The sequence below is a fragment of the Pezoporus occidentalis genome, unplaced genomic scaffold, assembly GCF_034315485.1.
Source record: "Pezoporus occidentalis ecotype Australia unplaced genomic scaffold, CSIRO_AGI_Poc_V1 ctg129, whole genome shotgun sequence".
Lineage (NCBI taxonomy): Eukaryota > Metazoa > Chordata > Aves > Psittaciformes > Psittacidae > Pezoporus > Pezoporus occidentalis.
The window spans coordinates 462,501-486,833 of NW_026913092.1; the positions used below are offsets into that span (position 1 = coordinate 462,501).

General features: G+C 36.5%; 1 protein-coding gene across 2 annotated transcripts in view; it reads left to right on the forward strand.

The window, feature by feature from the left end:
* The window catches only part of POLA1 (DNA polymerase alpha 1, catalytic subunit), a 204,010-nt gene that overhangs the window by 146,721 nt on the left and 32,956 nt on the right, over positions 1 to 24,333 (forward strand). For both annotated transcript variants that reach the window (XM_062608043.1, XM_062608044.1), the window contains exon 36: positions 16,733 to 16,829. In XM_062608043.1, coding sequence (XP_062464027.1) covers positions 16,733 to 16,829 — 97 coding nt within the window. The remainder of the gene's footprint in view (positions 1 to 16,732; positions 16,830 to 24,333) is intronic.

The window sequence follows — 24,333 nt, forward strand, 5'->3', positions numbered from 1 at the left end:
CTGCAACAACTACTTTTAAGGTTTCTGAATACCTTGTGATGAGATATTTAGGGAAAATGCTTTTCTGCTCCTTGGGTTAGCTCACATAGAACATGGAAGTCTGCTGTTTGTGAGCTGGATGGATTGACAGAAGTAGTTAAACTTCTTGCTTGAAGAGGCGTATATGCATTTGGTTACTCTGCTTTCATAATCTGCATTATGTGTTGAATATTGTGCTTCTGAATACCCAGGTAGCAGAAATGCTGAAGAATACTTTCAGTACTTCCACATGGATAAGAAAATATTGCTGTTTTCTCAGATTTTTATTTTATTGTTCATCAATGCCCTGATCCTGCTAGCTACGTTTTTGCATGGGTGATTTTGTTAAGACAACTCAGAGGTTCCAGCTGTCACGCAATATAGAGGAGTACTGCATGATAAGGATGGGAAGGGTAGCATGTTCTTCCCTTTGCTGAAAACTACTTAAAAATCCTCACCTAACAAAACAGTGTGTTGGAATAGATAACAAATAGTATGAGGTTTGGCTGCTTTCCTGCTGCCACACAAGGTTGTTGTTATCTAACCTAATTTATGTCTTCCAGTCAGCTTTCAGCCTCATTCCTCTTCCCAATTGCAGAAATATGTAGAAGCTCCAGATGAGCTCCAAATGAATTCTCTGCTTGAGACAGCTGCTCTGGTTTGCTGTACTATATGTACAACGTTATTCATTGTTGGCTACAATTTTATTTCTTTTTTAATCCACACCTCCCCCAGTTTTTTGCCCCCCAAAATAATTTTGAACTTGCAGTGTGCCCTTGTACTTATATAAACTTTAATAAGAGAACTGTTAGTTCTTGACTGAAGAAATCTAATGCAACACCTTACAAAAAAATTTATTGATAACCTAACGTAGATAATATAATCTTGAAGCCTCCTGAAGAAACATATTAAAGATGACATCCTTTCAACAAATTTCCACTGCAGTCTTGTACAGTGGAGTGAAAATAAAATTGAGTGGGATATATAAATTTGGTGTATAAAAGATGAAAGGTTGTAATGAAGAGACAATGAAGAAAAATGCATCTTTGAAAAAGATGTAAGACTGAGGGAAATGCTAAACTTTCCCAGCTGGCTGTATTTGTCTATATTGAACTTGACATGTATGTACCCTTCTTGGCAAGACTCTTGGATTTATAAGGAAGATTAAAAATCCTAAAGAGTTTCCTTGTGGAAAGCAGAAGGCAAGTGGTAGTATTCCTGCAGAATTCCCTTGTAGCTTTTGATTCAGGCATACGTTCAGCTACCTTGGTGTGTGTTGTGGGCACAGCATCTGCATGAAGCCAGCTTCTGTTTATGTGTCAGGGGTGCCATACCTATAGAAATCAATTGTCTTGCTGTGCAACACTGCACACAAACTGTATAAGATTTGAGAATAACAATGTTAAAAATCATATTTTTTAAGGAAAATTTACAAGATTATAGAATAACAATTATTATTGATACTGTATTTTTCAGTAAGAATTTTCCATTGGGTGTTTTTGTCATCCTATCTTAGAAAGACGGCTAATAAGCCAATCCAGTTTTTCCTAGGCCAGAAACTTTTGAGAGATACATTTTTCCTATAACTTTTTCTATATACTCTTACTAAATCCTCTTATCAGTTCCTCTGGGCAATCTGTTCTTTTTCTACTCAGATGGAATGTCCTCTTCCTTGTTCAACTTTTTATTCACTGTAATTTGGGCACTGGGGTGATGCATGGTACTGTAAAGGATAAGGTAATTTTTTTGCATTCTTACTTACTTAAGATTACACGATTGACATTTTGTATGAACGTGTGAGCACTTTCCCTAGTCCTGAATTTCAGGTTCCTTTTTTGTTTTTGCTGTCTTTTAAGTCCCAGAAATACAACCTTACTGGCTTAACAAAGTAAATGTCTCAATTCTGCACGATTTATGTTCACTGTAAGATTTATTGATTTATTATGTTTAGCTTCCTATAAGCTTTTTATACAGCCTACACAAGGGACTTTTTTTAATGGGGGAAGAGTAGGAGGAGCATTTGAGGATGGAATGGCCAAAACTGCTTATATTTTGTTAGATTTTAAGACATCTGATTACCAGTATCTCTTAATCCTCTGTTGTTTAAAGGGTACTGGAGTACTGTGATGGCAGTAGCACAAGTTCACTAGTGGGTCCTTGCTATAGCATCAACCCCCTAAGAAGCATTGGGAAGTTGCTCCAAGAAGAGCAAGCATCTTGCCTACTAATGGTTTGGTTTTGTTGGATCTGTTCCAAATATCTCTAAGCTATGTATCATGACAAGCAGTCTGCTTAGCTGCTTTGTTTTTTGGTTACTGGAACCTAGATTCTTTACTTTTATACTTTATAAGATAGATTTGGGTGGTATCTAAAATTGTGTATTCAAGAAAAGGCTCGATGCAGAGACATCATTGTGCAGTTTCAAGATGGGTCTATTTGATGTCTGAAAAATAATGTGGTTCCTCAAGAAGAGGATGAAATTCACTTAGTGGAGGTTGTAGGCACAATAAAGTTATTTATAGGAGGACGAGAAGTGAGTATTTGCAATTATTTTCTGAAGTTACTAGAAAAAATAACATGCATTCTGTTCTGATTGGGCTACTTTTTATGGGTGTGTAGGTAAATGGTGGTAATACTTATTCTAATGCCAATTCTGGCAATGTAGGACAAAGTCTACAGTTTTTCATTTTGACTAGAATTTCAGTAGACAGCATATCCTTCTATTATGAATGTTGTATCTGGTGAAGTTCACCTCTTTGAATGGAAACTAGTTATTTTTGCGAGTACTACAGTTTTATCTGGCTTGTCCAGTTTGATCAAGTGTATTTACAAGCATTGCACCGTGATCAGGATCATCTAGCTAAAATTTAAGTTCAAATGTCACTAGTTCTTGCTGAAAAGTTTCTGAATTGTCTGTCCCATGACAGAAATTCTGTTTCCTCCTTTCCTGCTGTTTTCTGGCATACAGAAGAGGGGAGGAAGTCTTGAGAGGAAGTTCCTTGCTTTTCTGCACTTGGAGGCCATACTTTTTTTTCTTAATTTGTCTGCTAAATGTATTCCCACCTTTGAAAACATGCATGAGTGCATAGCTTGAATGTTTGTAGCTTTAAACTGTAGTATCCATATATTCTGCCTGCTCACTAGAAATGTGGGAGATATTTCTGGTAAGGCTTCTTAATTCTTAACTTGTAGGATTATTTGTGCATTATAAGAAGGTTTGTCTTGTATCATTGTACGTTTAGGCATCTCTAGTTCATAACAGTAAATGTTGTATTAATTGATAAGCATTTTAACTTCCTTTGGAGGCACCAAATCCAGTCTTTGAAGCATCTAATCCAGTTTCATACCAGATGACATTGAACTTCTCAGGAAAATTTTCATGCTATCATCAGAGAAGTTAAATATCTTTCTAATGAAAAGCTACCAGATATAAATTGTTAGACTACTACTCTGAGACGAAAGTGAGAACATTCTTTTAAAAGTGAGTTTATTCAAACTGAAAGGAACAAAATGTTGCTCTTACCAGCAGATCACTGTTAAGAAAGGTTTTCCACATTTCTTCCTGTCACAACCAGCTGCTTTTCTTCTGTCCTGGAGACAAAATATCCCTTGTACTTGAAGGTACTCATACTATTAATAACTGTACCACATTTCTCTTCCAGCTTACCCTCCAGATTTTACTTAGAAATGAGGCAAAGTAGATACATGGTTTTCTTGTGAGGTTTGCCGTCACTTAGACAGTGCTTCTGAGCTTCCTGCAGACTTCTATCTGTGAGACCTGTTGCTTTGCCTGTTTGGAACCTTACAGATTACTTTCTGTCTTTTCCATTGTATTTGTTAAAATAATTTTTTAATAACATACTTAATTTTTACAGAAATAACCTGACCTGTTTTAGTGTTTTGGGGACAGGGCAAAGAAGCAGTATGCAGTTTGTCAGTCTGTATTATTTTTAAGAGTTTGTTGTAAGGTTTGAAAGGTTAAATTTACAATTTCTTCACTTGTTGAATGTGAGCATTCAAAACTCCTAATACAACCAGATAGTTGTGCCCAGATAGAGCTGTACATCTAAGGCCAAAAAAAGCACACTCAGTTCTAGCCCCTGAGATTTTTCTCTTGAATAGGTGATGCTAGAATATTTAGTGCCTCACTGCTTTAGTACTTTTATAACACACAACACTGTTTGCAGATACCCTAACTTTACAGAAGTGGAGCTGAAGTTACCAGAAGCCCTAGACATTCACCTAATGGTATGCAGCTCTCTGCAGAAACAGGTGGAAAACAGTTCTTCTTTGTCCTTGTCTAATGCTTAAATACCAACAGCTCCTTTTCAGCTAGAGAATGGAACAATGGAAAGATCACTTTTGCCATGTGTGTACCAGTTCACATTTTGGTTTCAGCAGAGGTCCTGGTGTCCGGGGTTTCTCCCATCTCAGTCAGAGCCATAACTTGCCAGAGTATACTCTCTGTGATGAAAAATTTTACCATTTTGCTTACTTTGTAGCAGGAGCTCTTTGAATCATAGCTAATTATTGCATAGATTGCTACTGTGGTTCAAACCTTTTGCTTTTTTCCAGCAGCAAGAAACCTGTTATTTTTATTTAAACCAATATTTCTTCCAGCTACATGTAAAAATAACCACTTTGAGAGGGTTTCCCGTTAGAGAAGTCAGTTATTGTTACCGGTCTCTTTCAGTGTGGAAACATTAAGATTTAATTCATTGAAGATGATTGTTCAAGGTAGTCTGTATGCTTAAAAATACAATGTTGGGGTTTTTTTAATAGTTTGCTGACAGTTTTCATTTAGTGGGGATGCTTTGCTTGGAAGTATCTATTCATATTTTTTTTTTCATTTATCTCTTGGGTCTTCATCTAAATATCTGAGGTTAGGATAACTGACTGCGCAGGAAGAATTTTAATAGTAACTTCATAGTTTAATTTTTGTGACAATAACCCAGTTAATAATAATCAGCTTGGACTTCTTGCACTTGTGAGAAACAAGGAGACACCATTCAAATAATAAGCAGGGAAATGGAAAAATGGCAGCTTCATTCTTGTGCTCTATCCTCACCCCATGTCAAGTTGCCAGTTGATCATTTCCAGAGCTGTGATGATTACACGCAGAATCATTAACATTAATGAATTACATGTAGAAAGCTCAACTGCTGATACTATGAGGGTCTAGTTACAGTAAATCATGGTGATGGGCATTTCTGGTTTTCTTTTTTTTTAACTGTTACATGGGAACCGTCTGTGGAAGATAACACATAGTCCCTGACGTCCATACTAGAAACAATAAACTATGACAATAAAAGGACTGTATAGATTACAGTTATTAATGAGCTATAGAGCTGTCTGTGTCACAACTATTAAATTCATTACAGTTTAGTTGCATGTTTTGGGGTGTCCCATGAAAATGAATAGGTTATTTAAATAATTCACATCATGTTATCGGAGGATCATTTTTTAATTGGTGTATTTACTTTTTCATGTGTTAGTAAGTTGCTTCAGTATCTCAGATACAACTTGTTTGAACAATTATTGAAGATTTTGAGAATCTTCAGAATAATCCTTCAAGCTTTTGTATACTTTTTTTCTGACCTTTATTTAGCACCTTTTGAATGAAAATTCATTTCGGGGGGGGGAGGGGTGGGTATTTGACCCACACTTTTTCTCCTGGAATGTACATACACACTATTGACCTCACTCATCCGAACAGCTGACAAAATCAAAACCTGAAGTTTTTAATCTTTGCCTGTTCTTAAGTGGATTAATTCCTTTTCTTTGTGGATAATCTCAGGGTTGGTGCTTTTCTCTCTTCCTGTTTGGACTTGCCATTTGAAGGATGCAGGACAAAATCTCTGGGGTTTTTCCAAAGTGATCTCCAAAATTGACATCAGTAACATTCAGTAACAATTTTAAACATGCATCATCTGATGAAACCTGTGTCACAGAATGCTGTTAGACTGGTAAACACTGCTAGAGGTATATGTAGAGAAGATGGCATTAAAAAATAAAATGCATCAAAATCAGTGTACACACTGGCAGTGCCACTTCCGGTGCTCAAGAATCCATTCTGAGTTATGGAGAAAGAAATCTAAAATAACCTATGTTTTGCCCAGAAAGGAAAGCATATGGGGATAAATCCTGTGTAATATTGACTGTTTGTGGAAGGAGCAGATGGCAGCATAATGAGTTACTGTAGTTGTGTCTGGTACTTGAAGTGCCATTGATTTCAACCCAGGGTAGTAGCTGAAGTTGCCTTATAAGTCGCTGGGGTCTGCCTTTGTTCACAACTGATCTTACCATTTTGGTGTCACCCACAGAAAAAAATGCTCTCCTTTGTTTCATCATCTGCATAACATGACTTTTCTTTAGCATTTAGTAGAGAGACATTCTACTGAAGTCTGAGAGAGCTGCTTAGAGACGTGAGATGAGGACTTGCATTGATAAAGCTGATCATATACTCTGCTACAGGTACATAGGTGCTATTGTAACTCATTTGGTTAGTTTATCTAACCAAAGCAGGAGAAGAAAGATCTTATTTTAACAGAGGAGTCGCCCGTGTACATCCTGGTTCCAGAGTAAGTAAAGTGGATTAAGTAAACTGCATTGAAGGTCTGTATGTTTTTCCAGCTGAAGCATTAATCTTGCGTAGTCTGAGAAGCTTCAGGACTTGTTTGTTTCTATTATTGGTACCATAGCGATGGGGGCTTCAGTCAATCTAACAATTCTGATCTTTTAAAATAGTAAAATGTTTCAGGGAGCACGATGCTGAAGCATTTTCAATCTCAGCCTAGTTTTCTTTATGTCTTAATTGAAAAAAAAAAAATCAAGATCAACAAGAAGGAACATTGATTCCAAGTCTTTAGAATTCAGTGAAATGCCAGATTTGCTTTACACAAAATAGTGTCCTCTGCAGCAGATATCTCCTTGCTACACATTATTTAACTGCTTGAGGTCAAACAATAATTTATTAAAAATTGAGAAACTGGGAGTTGAAGGTGAAAACCTAGCTTTTCAAACTTCTTACTCTCTTGCTAGAACCTAGATTTGAGGGAATGAGTCCTGAAGTCTTGAGAAACAGGAATATGGTAATCCAAAGCAGCATGTTTAGTTCCCTCTCTGTGATACTTCTTTTTCTTTGTTTTCACATGCACGCTTTTACATCTAAAATATATTTAGATAAGCTTTCTTGCTTCTGTGTCGAGCTTATTTATAGTGTTGTTTATTTACTAATAAACCAGTTTTTAAATGCTGTACTTGTACTTGCTGAATGATAATCAAGATTCAGTTAAAAAAAGCTTTCACAAATATTAGTAAATTATTTTGCAGAAAAGAAAGCAATGTTACCCTTTTCTTAACAAATTATAATTTAAATAAATATGTATAAGCCAAGTTGCTTTACACAGATTGCACTTTTATCGTGCATGCTTCTGGATAGCCGACAAGTGCCAAATGTTTGTGTAAAGTGTATCAATCAGTGAGAAAAATTTTATTTCTAAAGTAAATAAAAATCAAGGTTGCAAATACAGAGCTAGATTAAAATCATTTATGTAATTGGAAATATCTTACTTCCAAATTGAAGCATGTTACCTTCTACTACAGTCTTCACTGGGAGAACAGGACTTGTTCTGTCAACTTTTTCCGTTATATATAATATATATATTATATTTATGTAATATATATGTATTCTTTTATATATATTATTCACGTTATATGTAGCACCCTGCATCTGAACATCACATCTGTCTTCACAAGCAGGCAGAAGACTCAAAATGTGCCTCATCAAATGAGGAGTAACCTTTTGGTCATCCTTGGTAATACACAAGCATTGCTGAACATGTCAGAAGAGTGCATGAAATGGTAAAAAGGCAGCCTACAGAGTTCTCTATGATACCTCTAGTAGCCTCAGGCCTCTAGTAATGGCCTCTCTCTCTTTGTCATGAAAAACGACTGCAGCTGATAGATGGTTGATTTGTGGTTCTAGTCTAGGAGCTACCTTACACAGATTCTTTCCCTGCCAGCAGAATTTACTCTTAGTAAGGTGGCTTCATATATTCTTCATGGTTGGGCTCCATTTGGTTTACTTGGTTTCCAGATGAGAAAAATTTGGGTCCTGAGAAACAGGGTATGAATTCTTCCTGAGGAACAGTTCTCCATGAATGAGAGTATGGATTCTGTATGCAGATTTCAGCTGTAGGATCCTAACTTATTCTTTCAATGGTAGGAACATATTTTTTTGTAGTAACACATCTTTTTGTAAAGTGTTTCCTGGATATTTAGAGTTTCTGTTTGTTACAAAGAACATCATAATTTTAGAAATTTTTATGGAAGTACATGAAATTGCCTAAAAGGTGAAAGAGTTCTGTTCAGTGATGAGAGATCCTATGCTTGTTCTTATTTTTTCTGTTTCAAGTAAGAAGATGACTTATAGTTGACTGCCATGAGTGCTTTTCACTCGGGGAGTAGATCCATCAGTTCTCTAGAATGAGGCAAAGGTCTGGAGCTGTACTAGCTTGTTCTGTAACACTTAAAATTCCTGGGGAACCATTTGGCCATGGTACTTTATCTCTAGAGCAGAATGACAGCTTTGTTTTACAGAGGTGGTTTTCAATTTTAATCCTCTTTTACCAAGTCTTTTCTGTTAACTACTTCTTATCCCAGATTGCCAAGGTTCAGGTAATTCAGAAATAAGTGGGTGACTTTGAAAGTGCTTGATTTTTTTTTTCCTTAAAAATGTAAATATAGAGGGGTTTAATTTTTTTTTTTGTTAGATTGTCTTGTACACCAAGAAGAGGATATATTTTAAGAGTATATATATACACTGCTTAAATCAAGCTACAATTTATTTGAAGTGTGCAAATATTCTTGATCGGAGGCTATTAAAATACACTTGATTTTGGTATCATGCTGGTGCTTCACCAATCTTATGTTCAGTGCATTTGTGCAGATACAATTTTGTAGTTTTGCTTCTATGTGCTGCTGGGTAAGTCCAGTTCCAGAGTAATGTCTGTTGTTGGTCAGCTGTCCAGTAAAGCTCATTTGTTTGATTTTATGTGAAAAACCTTGAGTCTTAACCTTTCTGCTGTAGATGATAGTTTTGAGAATTTTTGTACAATACCCGTCCTGAAGTACATCAGTGTAGGCTCCAGACTAGTTAGCCTGCAAATTACTCAGTTATACAGTGATACTGCTTTCAGAGGGAGAACATGAATATTCTAGAGCCTCTGCAGATCCATGAGGCAGATTACAGATTAAATTATAATTTTAAAATATATTTCATTCACCTGATTTAGAATGCGAAGTTGTAAATTGTAAAAGACTTGGTTTTATCCAAACATTTTTTTCCTGTTGCTGTAAGTACCAGTGTCAAGTATCCTTTGACCAGAAACCTAAGATTACAGATCTTTGTATTCATATGACAGTATGAACAGCCCAGGCATATCATCTCCTGAGCTATGCTTGTCCCTTGTATAACTATATTAAATATTAGTAATATCAAAAATTAGTCATAAACACCTCAATGCTGAAAATTTTAGAATAAAGAACGCTTCACAATGACATATACTGAGAGGATGTGAAGAAAGTGATTCCGCCACCCCAAAAAAGAGTACTTCTCAGTTAAGATTTGTGTTCTCACTGCTAGGTCTTATTTCGCTGCTCAAATAATAGAATCATTCAATGGTTAGGGTTGGAAGGGACCATAAGAACATCTAATTCCAACCTCCCTGCCATGGGCAGGGATGCCTCACAGTAGACATGTTGTCCAAGGCTCTGTCTAACCTGGCCTTAAACACTTCCAGGGATGGAGCGTTCACCACTTCTTTGCTTGAGTACTGGGTGCAAGGCAGAGCTTGAACCCCAAACTAAAAGCAGGGGTACATACTGTATTCCCTTGCTAGCAGTAGCTAGTCTGGTGTATTCACATCAGCTACCATGCAGTTTGCCGCTTTGCCTTGTTCAGCTGTTGACCACAGAGGGAGGTAATTAGATTTAAAGGGTTAGTTTTCTGCCGTATTAGAAAAGAGGTGAGTGTTTTTGCTGGATTAGCAAGTTGAATTTGGTTTGCCACATGTTCAGATGAGCAGTAGAGCACACGTAAAACCAGGAATAGGGGAGAGGACTGCATACGTATTGAAATGAGAGACTGATGTTAAGCAAAGATGACAGCTTTTCTGTTTGAAAAACAACATACCTCTAGGGAAGAACAAGGTTTATTTCATGTCTGCCTACGCTGCCAGCTTTAAGTAGGGGTGATCCACCACCATGAGTGGTTCAACAGCTTCATCCCTCCATTCCTCCAGACCTCTATAGGTTGAGTAATGCCCAGTCTGCTGACACTGATCACCTTGTGTCCATGCCATGTGCCTTGAGGCATCATTTTAGGAATCCTCATAGCAGAAGAATTCCAGCTTGGGACTTCCCAGTTCTAGAGAATTCATTTAGCCGCTTTGTTGTGGCCTTAGTATTTCTTTATTTATATTATATGTGGTTATATTTCTTTATATATAAGAATATATTTTGCTTATTAAATTTCCTTCCCTTTCTATTTTGCCATATTTATGCCTCCTAAATCTTGTTAATAGCCAGATACTTTTTCTCCAGGGTTTCTTAATGAAAATGGTTAACAGTACTATTGCAAGAATTCACCCTGGAGGTGTTCTCTCAACCCCTTCATCCAGTCCAGTGTTTCTTGTCAGCAGATACTGTCATCTGTTCTTCACACAGTTCCTCACCCACTTCTCTGTTCTGGCATTCTGCTGGCATTGCAGTCCACAGTTGGTTTTCATAATTAGATCCTCTGTAATGGTTTCACTGACTGCTAAACAGGACTTAAACCAGCAAACGTTCTTGTCATTTCAGTTACTTAATGTACACGAATATCGAGTCTTATGCTGTGCTTTTGGTGGGGTTTTATTTGTTTGGGGTTTTTTTACATTGACCCCTGCATGTATATGGAAGAACGTCTTCTTTGATCATACAGTCCATGTTAACAAAAGTACTAGGGAAAATTTCATCATATCCAGGTCTGCCATACCTGTTTCAGTTTCATTTTACTTCTTTAATGAACTCTGCGAGTCATAATTGCTTAAAAAAACAATATTGATTGAGGTATGGAGGGTGGAGGGTTAAGAAGGAAGCCACACTCACCCCTACATAATTGCGTGCAGTGTGCTAAAGCATAAGGGCTGCAATTTAGATGTACTTTTATTTCACCTTTTTTGTTTTATATGAAGTAGTTATTTTAGATGCACAGTTTATTTCGGCCTATTCGACGCAGACAACCACTGTGTTTTAACTAGGTTTTGTGATGCATAAGGAGACCAGAATTCAGTACACATGAGCATTGGCATGAGGTGAGGGGCATGTGTGTTATGAGTTTGTAGTGTAACATTAATTCACACTTCATGAGCTCTTTTTGTGCAGGAGTGTCCGCCTTCAGAATGTGATGGTGGGCAGGGGTTGTGTGAACCTGGTGCGATGTGACTGCCTTCGTTTTACAAAAGAATACGTGAGGCGTGTAAAACATGGTCTTATGCTTCAGGTTATTCCCTTGAAATCATTGTAGTGTGGATGGCATTTGTATACATAAACATGCACAAAGCTGAGCTATGCCCTTTTTTTGGAAATAGGAATTGCTGCACATAAGAGACACGATGGAAAATGTGTACAGTCTATACAATCTTCCAGCAGTAGATTGAGACCAGTGGCACTTCCCCGAAAAAATAAATTACCCGAAATTTGCAGCACATTCATATTCAATTTCATCACAGCAGATGCTCATTAGTATGTTGTTATTAATTGGTATTCACTTTAGGTTTTGTTTAAAATGAAGATAATAATTAGGTTTTAATTACTGCGTCTTTCTAAGGGGGGGGAGGGGAGGAAATGCCTCTCAAAGCACTGAAGTATTTCCTGTATGCTTTGCTCTGTTACTTCTAAGCCTTGAAAGAGTCTCTGAGACACATTTTTATGCCAAGAGACTTCTATTTCCTCCTCTTTCTTTCCTGTTTTTAAAGTATTAAGAAATAGTTCTAAAGGATTTGTTTGATGGACATGCTGAATCATATCACAGTAGTAAGAGCCACTGTTCTTTGTAATCAAATTACCAAGAAGGCTTTTCACAAAAGTAACTCTCTCAAGCAGCTGATTAATGAAGTGGTGCCACTGTTTTGTATTATAATTAATTGAAGTAATACAAATAACTTCTGTAGCCTGTGGAAATTATCTCCTTTGTAAAGCAGTCTAATAGAGTTAGCAAACTAGAAGGGGAAGGCTTTTGTGTTTTTTTTTTTAATTTCTTGTTGACTTCATCCTCCATAAAGCCATAGGTGACACAACAGAGTAAATGAGAAAGAATACAAAATAACACCACCACAGAGTGGGCTTGAAGAAGTGGAAGAGAGTCAAGTGCAGAAGAAAGCAGAAGGGCCGAAACAAAAAAGAGAATGCAGAAAATATTTAGGGGATCATGAGAGTGGTGGGACTATAGAGAGCTATAGGAATTTAGGAGATGCCAAAGAGTAAATAAAAGACTTCACCTACTGTAGAGGAATATGAGTAATCTGAAAAGCATTGAAAAAGCATTGACCATCACATATTACTTCAGTTAATACAGGAACTCACAACAGTTCAAAGAAAATTGGTCTTAAGTAGGGTGTTTAGTTTTCTGGCCTGTTCAACTGTATACTTTCAAGAGACTGAAAAGGTGTTTTTAATAGAATAGCACTATATCCAGGTAAGTAAAACATCAGAAATAGAATCACTAGTTCAGTCTTCTGTTACCTTGCTGATGTGAATTTCCATCAGCTTTTCCTTCTGTTTATATTTGGCGTTTTCATTTCCTCAGACCTTTCTTACCTGGATTCTCTAGGTCTTCATATTGCCCTTAGCTACTAAATGGATGTTAAAGGTTGGTGTGTTAAGCCACTCAGGCACTCTGTTAACAGGATGGAGGAGGATGAGGCAAATAAGGCATCTCAGCTGAAGTTTCTTGAGATGTAATCTAAAACAACCAGCACTGAGGGAGAGCCTTCTAATTTCAACACCAAAATGCAGCTGCCACCAACCTTCCTTCCATAACAGAAAAGCTGGTGAGAAATAGTGCATCTTAAGTTCTCTTCAGGCACTGTGTTCAGTGTAGTAAGACGGTCACCAACAGTTGAATCTTCCCATGTCCGCTTACTTTCAGGGAGATGAGCTTTGACACTTCTGAAGGAGGAGAAAAGGTTGATACTGGCAATTTCCCCACTCTCTTTGTGCAAGCTGAAGAAAACAAAATTCAGTTCTCTGTTCTTGCCAGAAGGGTTGCAGACCTGTGTCTGGTTCTTCCGGAGAAATCCCCTTTTCACTGCGTACACTGCTAGGAACTGATGTAGTTGAGGCCATTCCCTACTGGAAATTTTGTTCTGATGTGGAAAAATGCATCACAGTTTACTGGGCCTGAGCGTTGGAGTGAGCTGGGGCCTTGCTCTAGGCATTTGTCCTAGAAGAAGAGATGGTGGTACCCTTCAGTGACTTGTTCAAGCGTCAGCAGCTGTACGGACAAGACAAATAGGAAGCTAATTATTGCAGGCAAACAAAGTGGACTTGGGCACTTGTAGAGGCACAGCTGACCTTCAGGAACTCCAAAAATATAAATGCTTTGCATCTGTGAAGTCTCCTTTCCTAATGTATTTCCCAGTGAGCATTCCCTGGTGTGTGTGGTAGCTGAGCAGGATTATTTGCTTTTCATAACTGAGCATTTTGTACCCTGCTTTTGTGCTTAGTCATGAAAGTTTGCTTTTCCAGTGTTCATAAAAAATTCTTCCTGGGGAGGCAGGTTGGAGATGCACAGCTGGCCTCAGTTCTGCAACCATATTCAACTTAGATTTCTTTAATATTTTGTTGGCCAAGCACAGTGAATATTACATCTCTTATGTTTATATTAGAAGCTTAATTTTTATGTGAAAGGAGTGAATAATAACTGTGCTGAATGCAAACTATATACCTTTGGTTCCTTCATCTTTTCACTGCTGTTTTAAATGCAATTTCAAATAAAACAGTATTTGGTTGTATGGAAAGAACAATGTGTTCTTGCTATGAATGGAAGCTGTCAAAGAAGCAGACTTAGCTGCTGAAGTCAGTTCTTAATGAAATCAAGAAATCAAACATCATGGAACAAATAAGAACTTCAAAATAGAGGTTTTTTTTCATGTACTCATCATTCAGTCTTTCATGGGAAGAAATTAAGCATAAATGATAATACAAATTTAGTCCAAGTTCTTGCCATAATGTTGGGGGTGTCAGGTTTTCTTTACACAAAAGAAATCACCATTAAACATAAAATACTACTTGGGATTTGATTTTAGAAATTGGACTTTCTTCCCACTTTTAAACCTACAGGTTATCGGAAAATAAGGAAATAAAAGCAGTGGTGATATAAAGTAATTCCTGAAGTCCTTTTAAATTTGGGGTACCTCTCCCATGGGTTCATAAGTATGCCATAATATTCATACTTATTCACATGAAAATTTTCAAACCCTTTTGTTTTCTACCTATTACTAGGGTAGGATGTGGCAGGAAGCTAAACGGAAGGTGATACTAGCACATTATCAGTAAAAAAAAAGAAAAAGTGTGTATATCTGTGTGTAAATGTGTACATTTTTACATACTGATTTTTGTATTTTTGTTATCCATTTAAGCAGTGACTTTCAATTAGCCTGCCTACTAATATCAGGTCACTAAACTCTATAGCTGATGCTTTTTTTTTTCATGTGGGTTGTCATTCGTTTGCTTCAGTTGGCTGGCAAAGGTTGTTGTATATCCATTACCAGCAACACAGCACTTTGCATTTCTGAATTGACAAGCAGCTATATTGACCTAGCGCTTATTATGGGTCAACAGCTGCGTTAACCGACGGAAGGACTGAGGGGCAATTAAAATGAATTGGCAAAAATATATCTTCCTAATTTACTCCAATTTGTTATTTATGCTAACATTGTATGGCTTCTATGGTGACACTAAACAGAATGGACCTAATAATGGCAATTAACATAAAAATATAATGGCTAATCAAATTGACAGCAACTGTTTCTCATCATCTCGACACACAATACATTATCAAAACAAACTATTATGAAGGAGGTAATTTCAGTGTTCTATTCAACCTGCTTCATGTGTGCAGTCAGGGAGATGTGTACCAGCAATTACAGCTGAATCTAAAAAACTAAACAAATAACTTAATCGCTGTCGTCCTTTTTTCTTCTTCAGGAAGCAGTAATCAGGATTTACTAAAAATAACTGGTGTATAATAGTATAATGATGATGCATATCATAGAATAGCTAATAAGGAGTAAAATAAGCCTCTGTGTCTTTTTTTAAAATAGGTTCACATGAAGTGGAAAAAAGTACAGTGTTAAAATACATAAAAAATAACTAAGCAGTAGTAATAGTTGTCAAATGTCTCAACATGAGTCGCTTAATAGTTACAGATACTTTATAACATGTCAGTGGAAGTGTAAAATTAGCTGAATTTAGTAACAAACCTTGGCTTGATTGGTTGGAAGAGTGAAAAGCTAAGTTAAAGCAGAATTCCAGTAAGCAGAAATAGTTTGCCAGCTGCTCTTCCACTGCATTCTCAGGATCGTTCTTTGTGTACTGAGCCACAGTTTCAGGTTGGTCTAACCACATTCTTCATTGGTCTTATAGTGCATCAGGAAAATCTTCAAGAATTTGTACATACCGACGTGTACTAAATGTATTCAAATTGATGCTACTTCCATGTTTGATGCTGTTATGGTTGTCTCATTCTTAACTAAGATTTTTATAACGCACAACTCTTCAAACCATTGTTGGCCAGTATTTGTACTTTGGTATCTTAAACAGCAGGAATTGGAATGTTTTACTGAACAAAAATTCAGGAAAATTAACTTGAAAGGGTTTAGTTGTAGCATGGGCAAGATGGATCTCATGTCTATTCAAGCAATCTTCTAGTGCACAGAATGGCAAGTGACACAAATGCATACAGGCATGTACTTTTGAACTAGAGGAATAGCACAGAGGCTTGACATCCTGACAGAGCATTTAACTGAATATCATATTCCACATATACACACCTGCAGATTTTTTAACTAAATGTGTGATTACTAAACAGGCAGTAGCCTTCACAGATGTGTAGAGCAAGGTGATGGCATAGCTCTAAAGGTATATATGCACCTGTTCTTATTTGAATGGCATGTTCACAATTTATGTAACCACAGCTGTGTGTGTGTGGGAAGGGAGGAAATACAGCCAAACACCTGTATTCATCAAAAATATATACATTAGTTCTTCTTTTTTGAGATAATTGCATTGTATGGTGTATTAAAGCACTGAAGTTACTCCTTTGTCCCATCATTCTTACAACTTACATTTTGTTGCTAAAGCATCATTATGATGCGTGTATCTGTAAGAATGGATAAACACAATTTATGTTTCTGTGAGAACTTGTAAGTTTAGTATGATTTAGATAAAAAAGTCTGGTGTAAATTCTGATAAGAAGTAGCAATACAGTAAAGAGATTTTGTGGTGTAATAGTAACAGTCATAGTTCTAAAATCTGACATGAATAGAACAAATAAACAGGATAAAAAATAGGAACTAAGAAGATTCACCTTTTGATAGTGGACTTTGAAATGGGTGCAGCAGGCACATTTTTGAGTTGGGTTTTTAATTGCTATCTTTTTACATTGCAGTATTCTGAAAAGGCCCTGTACACTCAGCTCTGCTTTTACCGATACATTTTTGATGTGGAGTATGCAATGGATAAAGTGATTGCTGAAGATGATAAAGGTAAGTTTAAAATTTTAATTAATTAACATAGCTTAATAGCAGTGTGCGTGCCAGCAACTAGACCTCCCTGTTTGTAGTCTTCAAATCTGAACTACGAAGCTGTAATCTAAAATACAAACTAGAATAAAGTATGAATTCAGGCACCCCCTGTGAGAGGAATGTGTTATGTTGGAATTAACCACTTTAAGAATATCTTGTATGTCTCTCTTTTTCTTTTGAAGCAACTGCGCTTTGGAAAAAGTGCTTTTCTTGCATGTTACACCATTAGAAAAATCTCTTTGCTTGACGTTTGAAGGACACATCAGCTTCAGTAAATAGATTAATTAAAATATATGTATACAAAATTAAAATTTACGTTCAGCTGCTAGTATTAAGAGACACTTTTTATCAGGGACAAAATGATAGCACAAGAAAAGCAGTAGTGCTAATTGTCTACAAAGTTCTCTTAAATACACAGATTAAGCTAATGTAGGAAGATTATTTTTTTTCTTCTCTCGATTACCATAACATTTCTGAACTAAAACATTTCCAAGCTGTAATGGATCCACAGGTTCTGTGCAGCTAAGTGATTTTCAAGCTGACAGAAGAATATTTCTGAAGGTGGGCTAATGTGTAGAATTCTGAATAAAGCTGTGTTTGGGTCCTACTTGTTGAAGTGCATTGTCCACAGAGAGCACTTCCACTGCACCCTCTGTGCAGTGCTGGTGGTGTCTGTAAAGAAAACGTGCTGCAGCTGGAGACTACTACCACTACTTTAATAGTTGCTCTGCTGTGGCTGTCTTCCCTACTCCTGCCTTGCGTCACAAGATAGGTTCCTGCGTGATGGAAAGAGGCTAAACAAAATTCAGTCTTTCTAAATATTGTCAAAATCAAAGTAGTGTAACATTGTAGCTAAAAAAATGCTCAAATGAATGAACAGTCTGTTTTGGGCCTATTGTGCTTCCTTTTGGGGTTCTCATTTCCTTTCCTAATGCCTCTAAGATAGTGAATTCATTCTGATGCTTGCATTTCAGAATGTCTTTGTACCTCCAAATAAGGTCACACTGTATAACCAGTGTGATCTCCAGTCTAATACAATTAGACCTCCAGGTTAATACAATTTTGGAAATGTGCTGAATTAATATTGTTATATGGTGGTGGATGCTACTGCAAGCTGAAACCAAATTACTTCATGTGTAGATCTCTTGCCTAATGCAAAAACATAAGAGTACAAGGGACTTCATGGATGATCACATCCAATCCCCTGCTACTGCAGACCACATCATCTTTAAGGATTGAAAGTTTATGGCACTTAATTTTGAAACCTGTGTGTGGTTCTTCCTTTTTCCCTGCTGTTCAAAATCTGTTTCAGACCCTTGATCTGTGATGACTGAAAATTCACCAGAATTTTTCCATTCTGACTTGTTTGTGGCTGGTTAATGTCCATTCCTTAAATGTTTGTTTGTTTCCCTTCCTTGATATTCTCTATTATGCTTTTGGGAACAGTGGTAACATCTCTATTTTGTTTTAAACGAAGAGAAACTCTTGGCTTTCTTTAGGAAGAATTGGTCTTTGATGCATGATCCTTACTCTTAGCATTTCTGTATACTGTATTTTCTAGGTTGAATTAATCTTTCAGGATGAGAAACTGCAAATACTTGGTATTTTAGCTGGTATCTATCCAGGGTCTTGTACACTGGATCTGTATGTTTGCTGGAAGTACCTCTGCTGATGTTTTCTGGAGTCACCTGTGCCCTGTTCATAGCTGTTCATATTATTAACTCATAGTTAAGTAATTAGAGAAATCCTGAGACTTGAGGGATTTGGGTTTGCTTTTTTTCTCCCATCATTTCAGAATCATGAGTTCGTATCTCAAGTTCATGGCATTTTGGTTTACTTTGATTTTCCTGGTTTCAGTCATTTTGGCCTGCTTAATCTCATTTAGAATTTTGTTATTCAAGGTTAATATCTCTAAAAAAAGTAGTATGGTGGCTTCTGCATTCACATAATTTCACACCTTCTGCCTTAATCGAAAAATATTTGTTGGACCCTCATCACTAACTGGAGAAAGTTCAATAAAATTGGTTTCCAGGGTAATTGTCAAGGAATTGAACGAACTCTCCTAGGAACTTCTGTTCTCTTGGACAGTTTACCTTTCAGCATGGTGTATTTTTTTTTTTTTCTTAGCTATTTGAAAGTTTTTGTATATTCTTCAGCCAGCCAATGATTTCAGTCTTGGTGCCACAGCAGGTGTTAAGGTATTAAGGCAAGACAAGTTAGATCTGTTAGTTTACCATTTAAATTCAGTTCTCTTCAAAGAGACTAACTAGGTGAGGTAAACCTATGTACAGTTCTGTCCCATTTTTTAGATATCTTCTGGGAGGAAGACATCTTTGTATTGCTCTAAAACACAACCAGAACTTGAGAATAATTGCCTATTGCTATTTTGGTCACCTTTTTATTTTATAGATGCCAGTGTTCTGTTTTCTAGTAATGCATATTCTTGATTTGATACACTTGATGTAAAACTCTGTAGGACTGAAATAATTTTTATATGCTAATTTTGTTTTATTTCTGAAAAGGAAATTTAATCAAATCCCCCTCATAATGTGAAGTGAGTGTTTATTTTCCCTTGAAAGCCAAGAAAAAGATTATTTCCATGCCATCGTTCACAAGCCATTCTGTCTGTGACCTGTGATCAGCATCCTTGCTTTTATAAAAAATGGTGGCAAGTTTTAATGTATGTGTTGTACATCTTTGGTATTTTCAGTCTTCCCTTTACTTTTTATGTGACTAGAACACTTATTCACTGTTGTTTTGATTTTGGTTTGGGGAGGATTTTTGCTTTGTTTTGGGATGTTCTGAGCCTAAATTGCATAGACTTTTGTCAAATCTACCTTTTATTGCCATTTTCCCTGTATTTTTAAAGGCTAGTTCTTCTTTCTTGTATATTCTGTTTATTCTTAACAGCAGCTTTAGGTGTTATTCATCTTGGAGTGCTCTTCTGTAAACAGAAAGAATTTTCAATGGCTAGAGGTTCAAGATATAAATGTGGTTTCCATCATAGCTTGAAAGAATTAATGTCTTCTGTCATTCAGAACCTTGAGATTTTGCTACTGATTCATTTGTATTTTCTGTACTTGCCTCTTCAAAATACAGAACCTTAATCATGAAACAGGTTTTGTTTGTTTAATTGTTTATATTGAAGGTCCATACTATTCATTGAAATAATAATTATGAAATCAGTGGGAGTTCCAGAAGACATCCAAGCTTCTCCCTTTTCCTGCAAGAGGATCAATACCATAGCCTATGTCTTAAAGATAGGCTAAATTTAAAAATCCTCTGGTGGTGCAGGTTCTACAAACTTGTCAAGTTTTACAGCTGATTTTTTCTGGTGCTTCACTGTATCTGCTGTAGAGAGCTGCTCCTTGTATCTTAAGATGAATTTTGCTTTCTGAAGCTTATTCTGTGCACAGTGGGTGATAGACTATTCTCTCAGAGAGTTTTCCATATTTAAAACCTGTGTGCTATCTTCTAAGGCTCTTTCAACAACTAACCTGAATTATTTTCCACTTCTCTGCATGTTTGTGGGGGAGTTCTTTGATGGTTTGATTTTTTTTCCCTTTGTCTTGTTTGTTTGTGTATAAACCTCCAGTAAGTCAGGTCTGCTGCTGTGGAATACAGGAGAAGGATTAACATGTTTTGCAGACTGTCCTTCTGCTTATTTATACCAGTATGGTGTTTACAGCATTTGCAACAGCATCGTTCACTCATTTTTCATTTGTGATCTACTGTAATCATTACATATTGTTGTTGGTCACTCTTTTCCCTGTAAGAATCAAAAATAAGCTGATTGGTCTACATGATGTTTTCTTGTTTCAGTGACTGCAGAAATTAATTGTCAATTGTACCATCCAGAAATACCTGGATTATATAGTTACAGGTCTTTAATGCTATTACTAATAGTAGCATTTATCCTTCAAATAGATGTTTCCATTCATCTGGAAGTTTAAGGTCTGTTATGATGATATGGTTTAATATGTTAACATTGTGATACAGTGTAAGGTTCTTAGTCGTCATATTACACAAAGTGAAATTCTGAAATTCCTTTGCTGCCTTTCTAAATTAGAAACTTGCACAGTTAGTATTGGGTCAGAAAACAGTTTAAGTTTCAGTATCCCTGTGCCACACCCCCTAATTTACAGATACGAATAACACCGTAAGAGCTGTTTGGATTGAACTGTTTTTTAAACCGGGAAAGGAAAAAAGGCTCCGTTGTGACTAGCAACTTACTCAAAACATTTTCAGCACTTTCTTACACTTGTTTTTTCAGAGCTAGGTTTTGATTTTATTTAGACATTACTACTTAGGTGAACATTAAGGAGTAGCAGGAGTGGAGAGTTACGTCTTTAAAAACAAAGAGAGATGGAGCCCACGTAAAGTCAATACAACTGCTCTGCCTCACATAGATGTCTCTACAGAGAGATGCCAGTAGTAGATGCCAGTTCAGTTCCTCCTGCTGGCATCAAATAGAAGACAAGGGTGCTATAGTCTTTTTATTCGCAATGACTGCAGCATTATTCTGAAAGCATTAATAATATCACTGAGGTTGTTTATGGCACTGCCACTCTTCCATGCAAGCACCAGAAGTTCCTAGTTTACTCTATGGATTATTAAAGTGCAAAATTATGTTGGGAAAAACTAAACTTTTCTAGGCTGTTAGATCTAGACATAAAAAAATAAAATTCAGCTCTGAATATTTGTGTGAATCCCATCATTTCAGTGCTGGGTGTTTTTCCCCAGTATGGTCATAACTTGGTGTGCCAAGTAGCAGGTTGGAATGATTTTGTTGTTGGTTTGGGTTTTTTTCAACAGAAATTTTTTCGTAACTCTCTGAAAGAAGGTATAATCAGGAGGTTGGCAGGGCTGCTTGTCAGTGTGGTTTAATGTATGTGTTCCTGATGGTGGTGAGACTGAAGGAGACACACAAACTGCAATTAGGGTTGAAAGGATGGGCCTGAGCAAGGAGATATCCCTAGGCTGAGATCAGTGTGGAGGGTCAGTCAGATAATGGGAGGAGTACAGGTGTGAGATGGAGCTGGAAGGATTGTATTGAATGTGAAACTAATGTAATGAAGTGGAGACTTCTGGCATCAGAACAATTTGCCACTTTTTTATCATATACAGGCTACAACTTGTTGCAGTAAATAAAGGGATCTAGTTATCTACATGCATTTTCCAGAGGAAGATAAGGAGAAATCATATGAATAACCTATGTGCATATGTGTATGTGCATTTATTTTTAAGATGGCAACAGATGAAACTCAGCATATCTCTTTCCAGAGAGACAATAAACAAAGCATTTCTGTTTGTCACATCTCCAGACATTATCACTGAGCTGGCTTCAGCTCACTATAGTGATCCTTACATCCAAGCAAACAAATGCTCTTCTGCACATTTGCTGTCAAGTACTTTGTCTTCCAATCATGTTGTTTTGAAGAGATTGTAAAATAATAATTTCCAAGAATTTAATCTTAGAGCATATCTTCAAAAGCACTTGTTCATTTTTCCTTAATGTGTTGTTTTGAAGAGGAAGATTTCTGAACATTTTTACTTTTTTTAATTAGAGTCACCGTTTCTTGAGTATTTTTAAATCTTACTAACTTTTTTGAAAGCAAAAATTATTGAAAAGTGTTTACTTTAGGTTTGTTGGCCCTTTTGAAGTAATGTATAAACAGTTAGCTGATCTTTAAATCTTAAGTTATCCTCCCATAATGATTGCAACTTCTTTTATTGCCAGTTGGATATTTTTAACATTAGAAGTGTAATTTTTTCTCCATTTTATTTCTGCTCATGTGGTCTTTTAGTTAAACCTACAAAATCTAAATAAATCCCATTGCACTGTACATTTTTATAACCCTTTCTCTGGGCAGGCTTACGGAGTGTGACACCTCTCGAAGTTACATATTGTTATTTCTTCAGCTTGTGAATGAAATAAATGGAAAAATGAGTTAAAACTGTTATGTCTACAATGTGGAAAATCTGTGGCATGACAGCAGTGCATTTACTGTGGATTGTACAGCTAATAAAATGATTTTTATTAATGAAGATTTTTCCATTGCATATTGTAATGTTGCAGGTGGGATGAATCATAGAATGGTTTGGGTTGGAAGGGACCTTAAACATCATAAAGTTCCAAGCCCCTTGTCGTGGGCAGGGACACCTTCCACTAGACCAGTTTGCCCAAAGCCCCATCCAACCTGTCCTTGAACACTGCCAGGGATGGGACAGCCACAGTTTCTCTGGACAACCTGCTCACTCTAGTGTCTTACCACCCTCACAGTGAAGAATTGTTTCCTAATTTCTAATCTAACTCTACCCTCTTTCAGCGTAAAGCCATTCCCCCTTGTCCTGTCACTACATGCCCTTGTATAAAGTCCCTCTGCAGCTTTCTTGTAGGTAACTTGAATTCTCCCAATGTGCAGCAGAATTTTTGTAGTGCAGTGCTGAATTACTAATACTGTTTCTCCAGTCAGAGCAGAGGAACACAGACAAGTAACTGAAAGGCATCCTAATGTACGAATATGCAACCTAAGGCTTTACCATGGTTAATTACCTTTTTATCTTATCCTGTGGTAATCTGTGGTTCTGTCATATCCCTCTTTTATTTATCCTCCTAAAGTCTGAGTATGTTGCTACTCTCTTTTCACACCTGTTTTTCAGTGAAGCATATCTTCTCATTTGCATTTCAGGACTTTTTTTGCTACTTAAATGTATAGATACATGCCAACTTATTACAACCCATTCAATAGTGTAGTCTGTATAATGTCTTCTACCTTCTTTATCAGTTCTTTAGTGAGTTTCTCTAACAAAAAATACTTTTAGAGGTCTTTTTTCTTCACTATTTCTTTTTTATCTGCAACTCTGACATTTTTCTTACAGACACATTGTATTTCTGGTTTCATATCAATTAATAAAGTTTGTGTTTGTTTTTTGATGGGGGCAGTTTTGTTGTTGTTAAGTGGAAGTCAGAAGTGACAAGGTGTCTTCTAATGATCACTGCTTCTCACAGCAGTAAGCTCTTTTTTCTAGTGGAAAGTGCAAGACTAGCATGTTTTCCCTTTTAGAAGACCCTTAAGTTTAACGGATCTGGCAGTGTATGCAAAAAAAAAAAAAAAAAACAAAACACCAAAATCCTGTCTTTTAGCTAGCTACCACAATTCTGACATTGATGCTAATTTTTTTTATTATTATTTTAGTAGAAATTGGAAATAGAGAGATAAACAGTTTAACTCTGTATAATCCATTCAGTATATACGTGCCTAGACATCAGAAGGATAATGTAAAGCTAAGGCTTTTAAGAGATTTTTTTAAAAGATACAATTATCTGTATGATTTTTAAATCACATAAGAAATATATTTTAGAACTTGCCAGTGATGGCTCATAATCACTTTGATATTTTGAGGAAAATGGTAGCTTTAAACAGATGATACAGAATTTATTTTTAAAAATGTATTGTGCTTA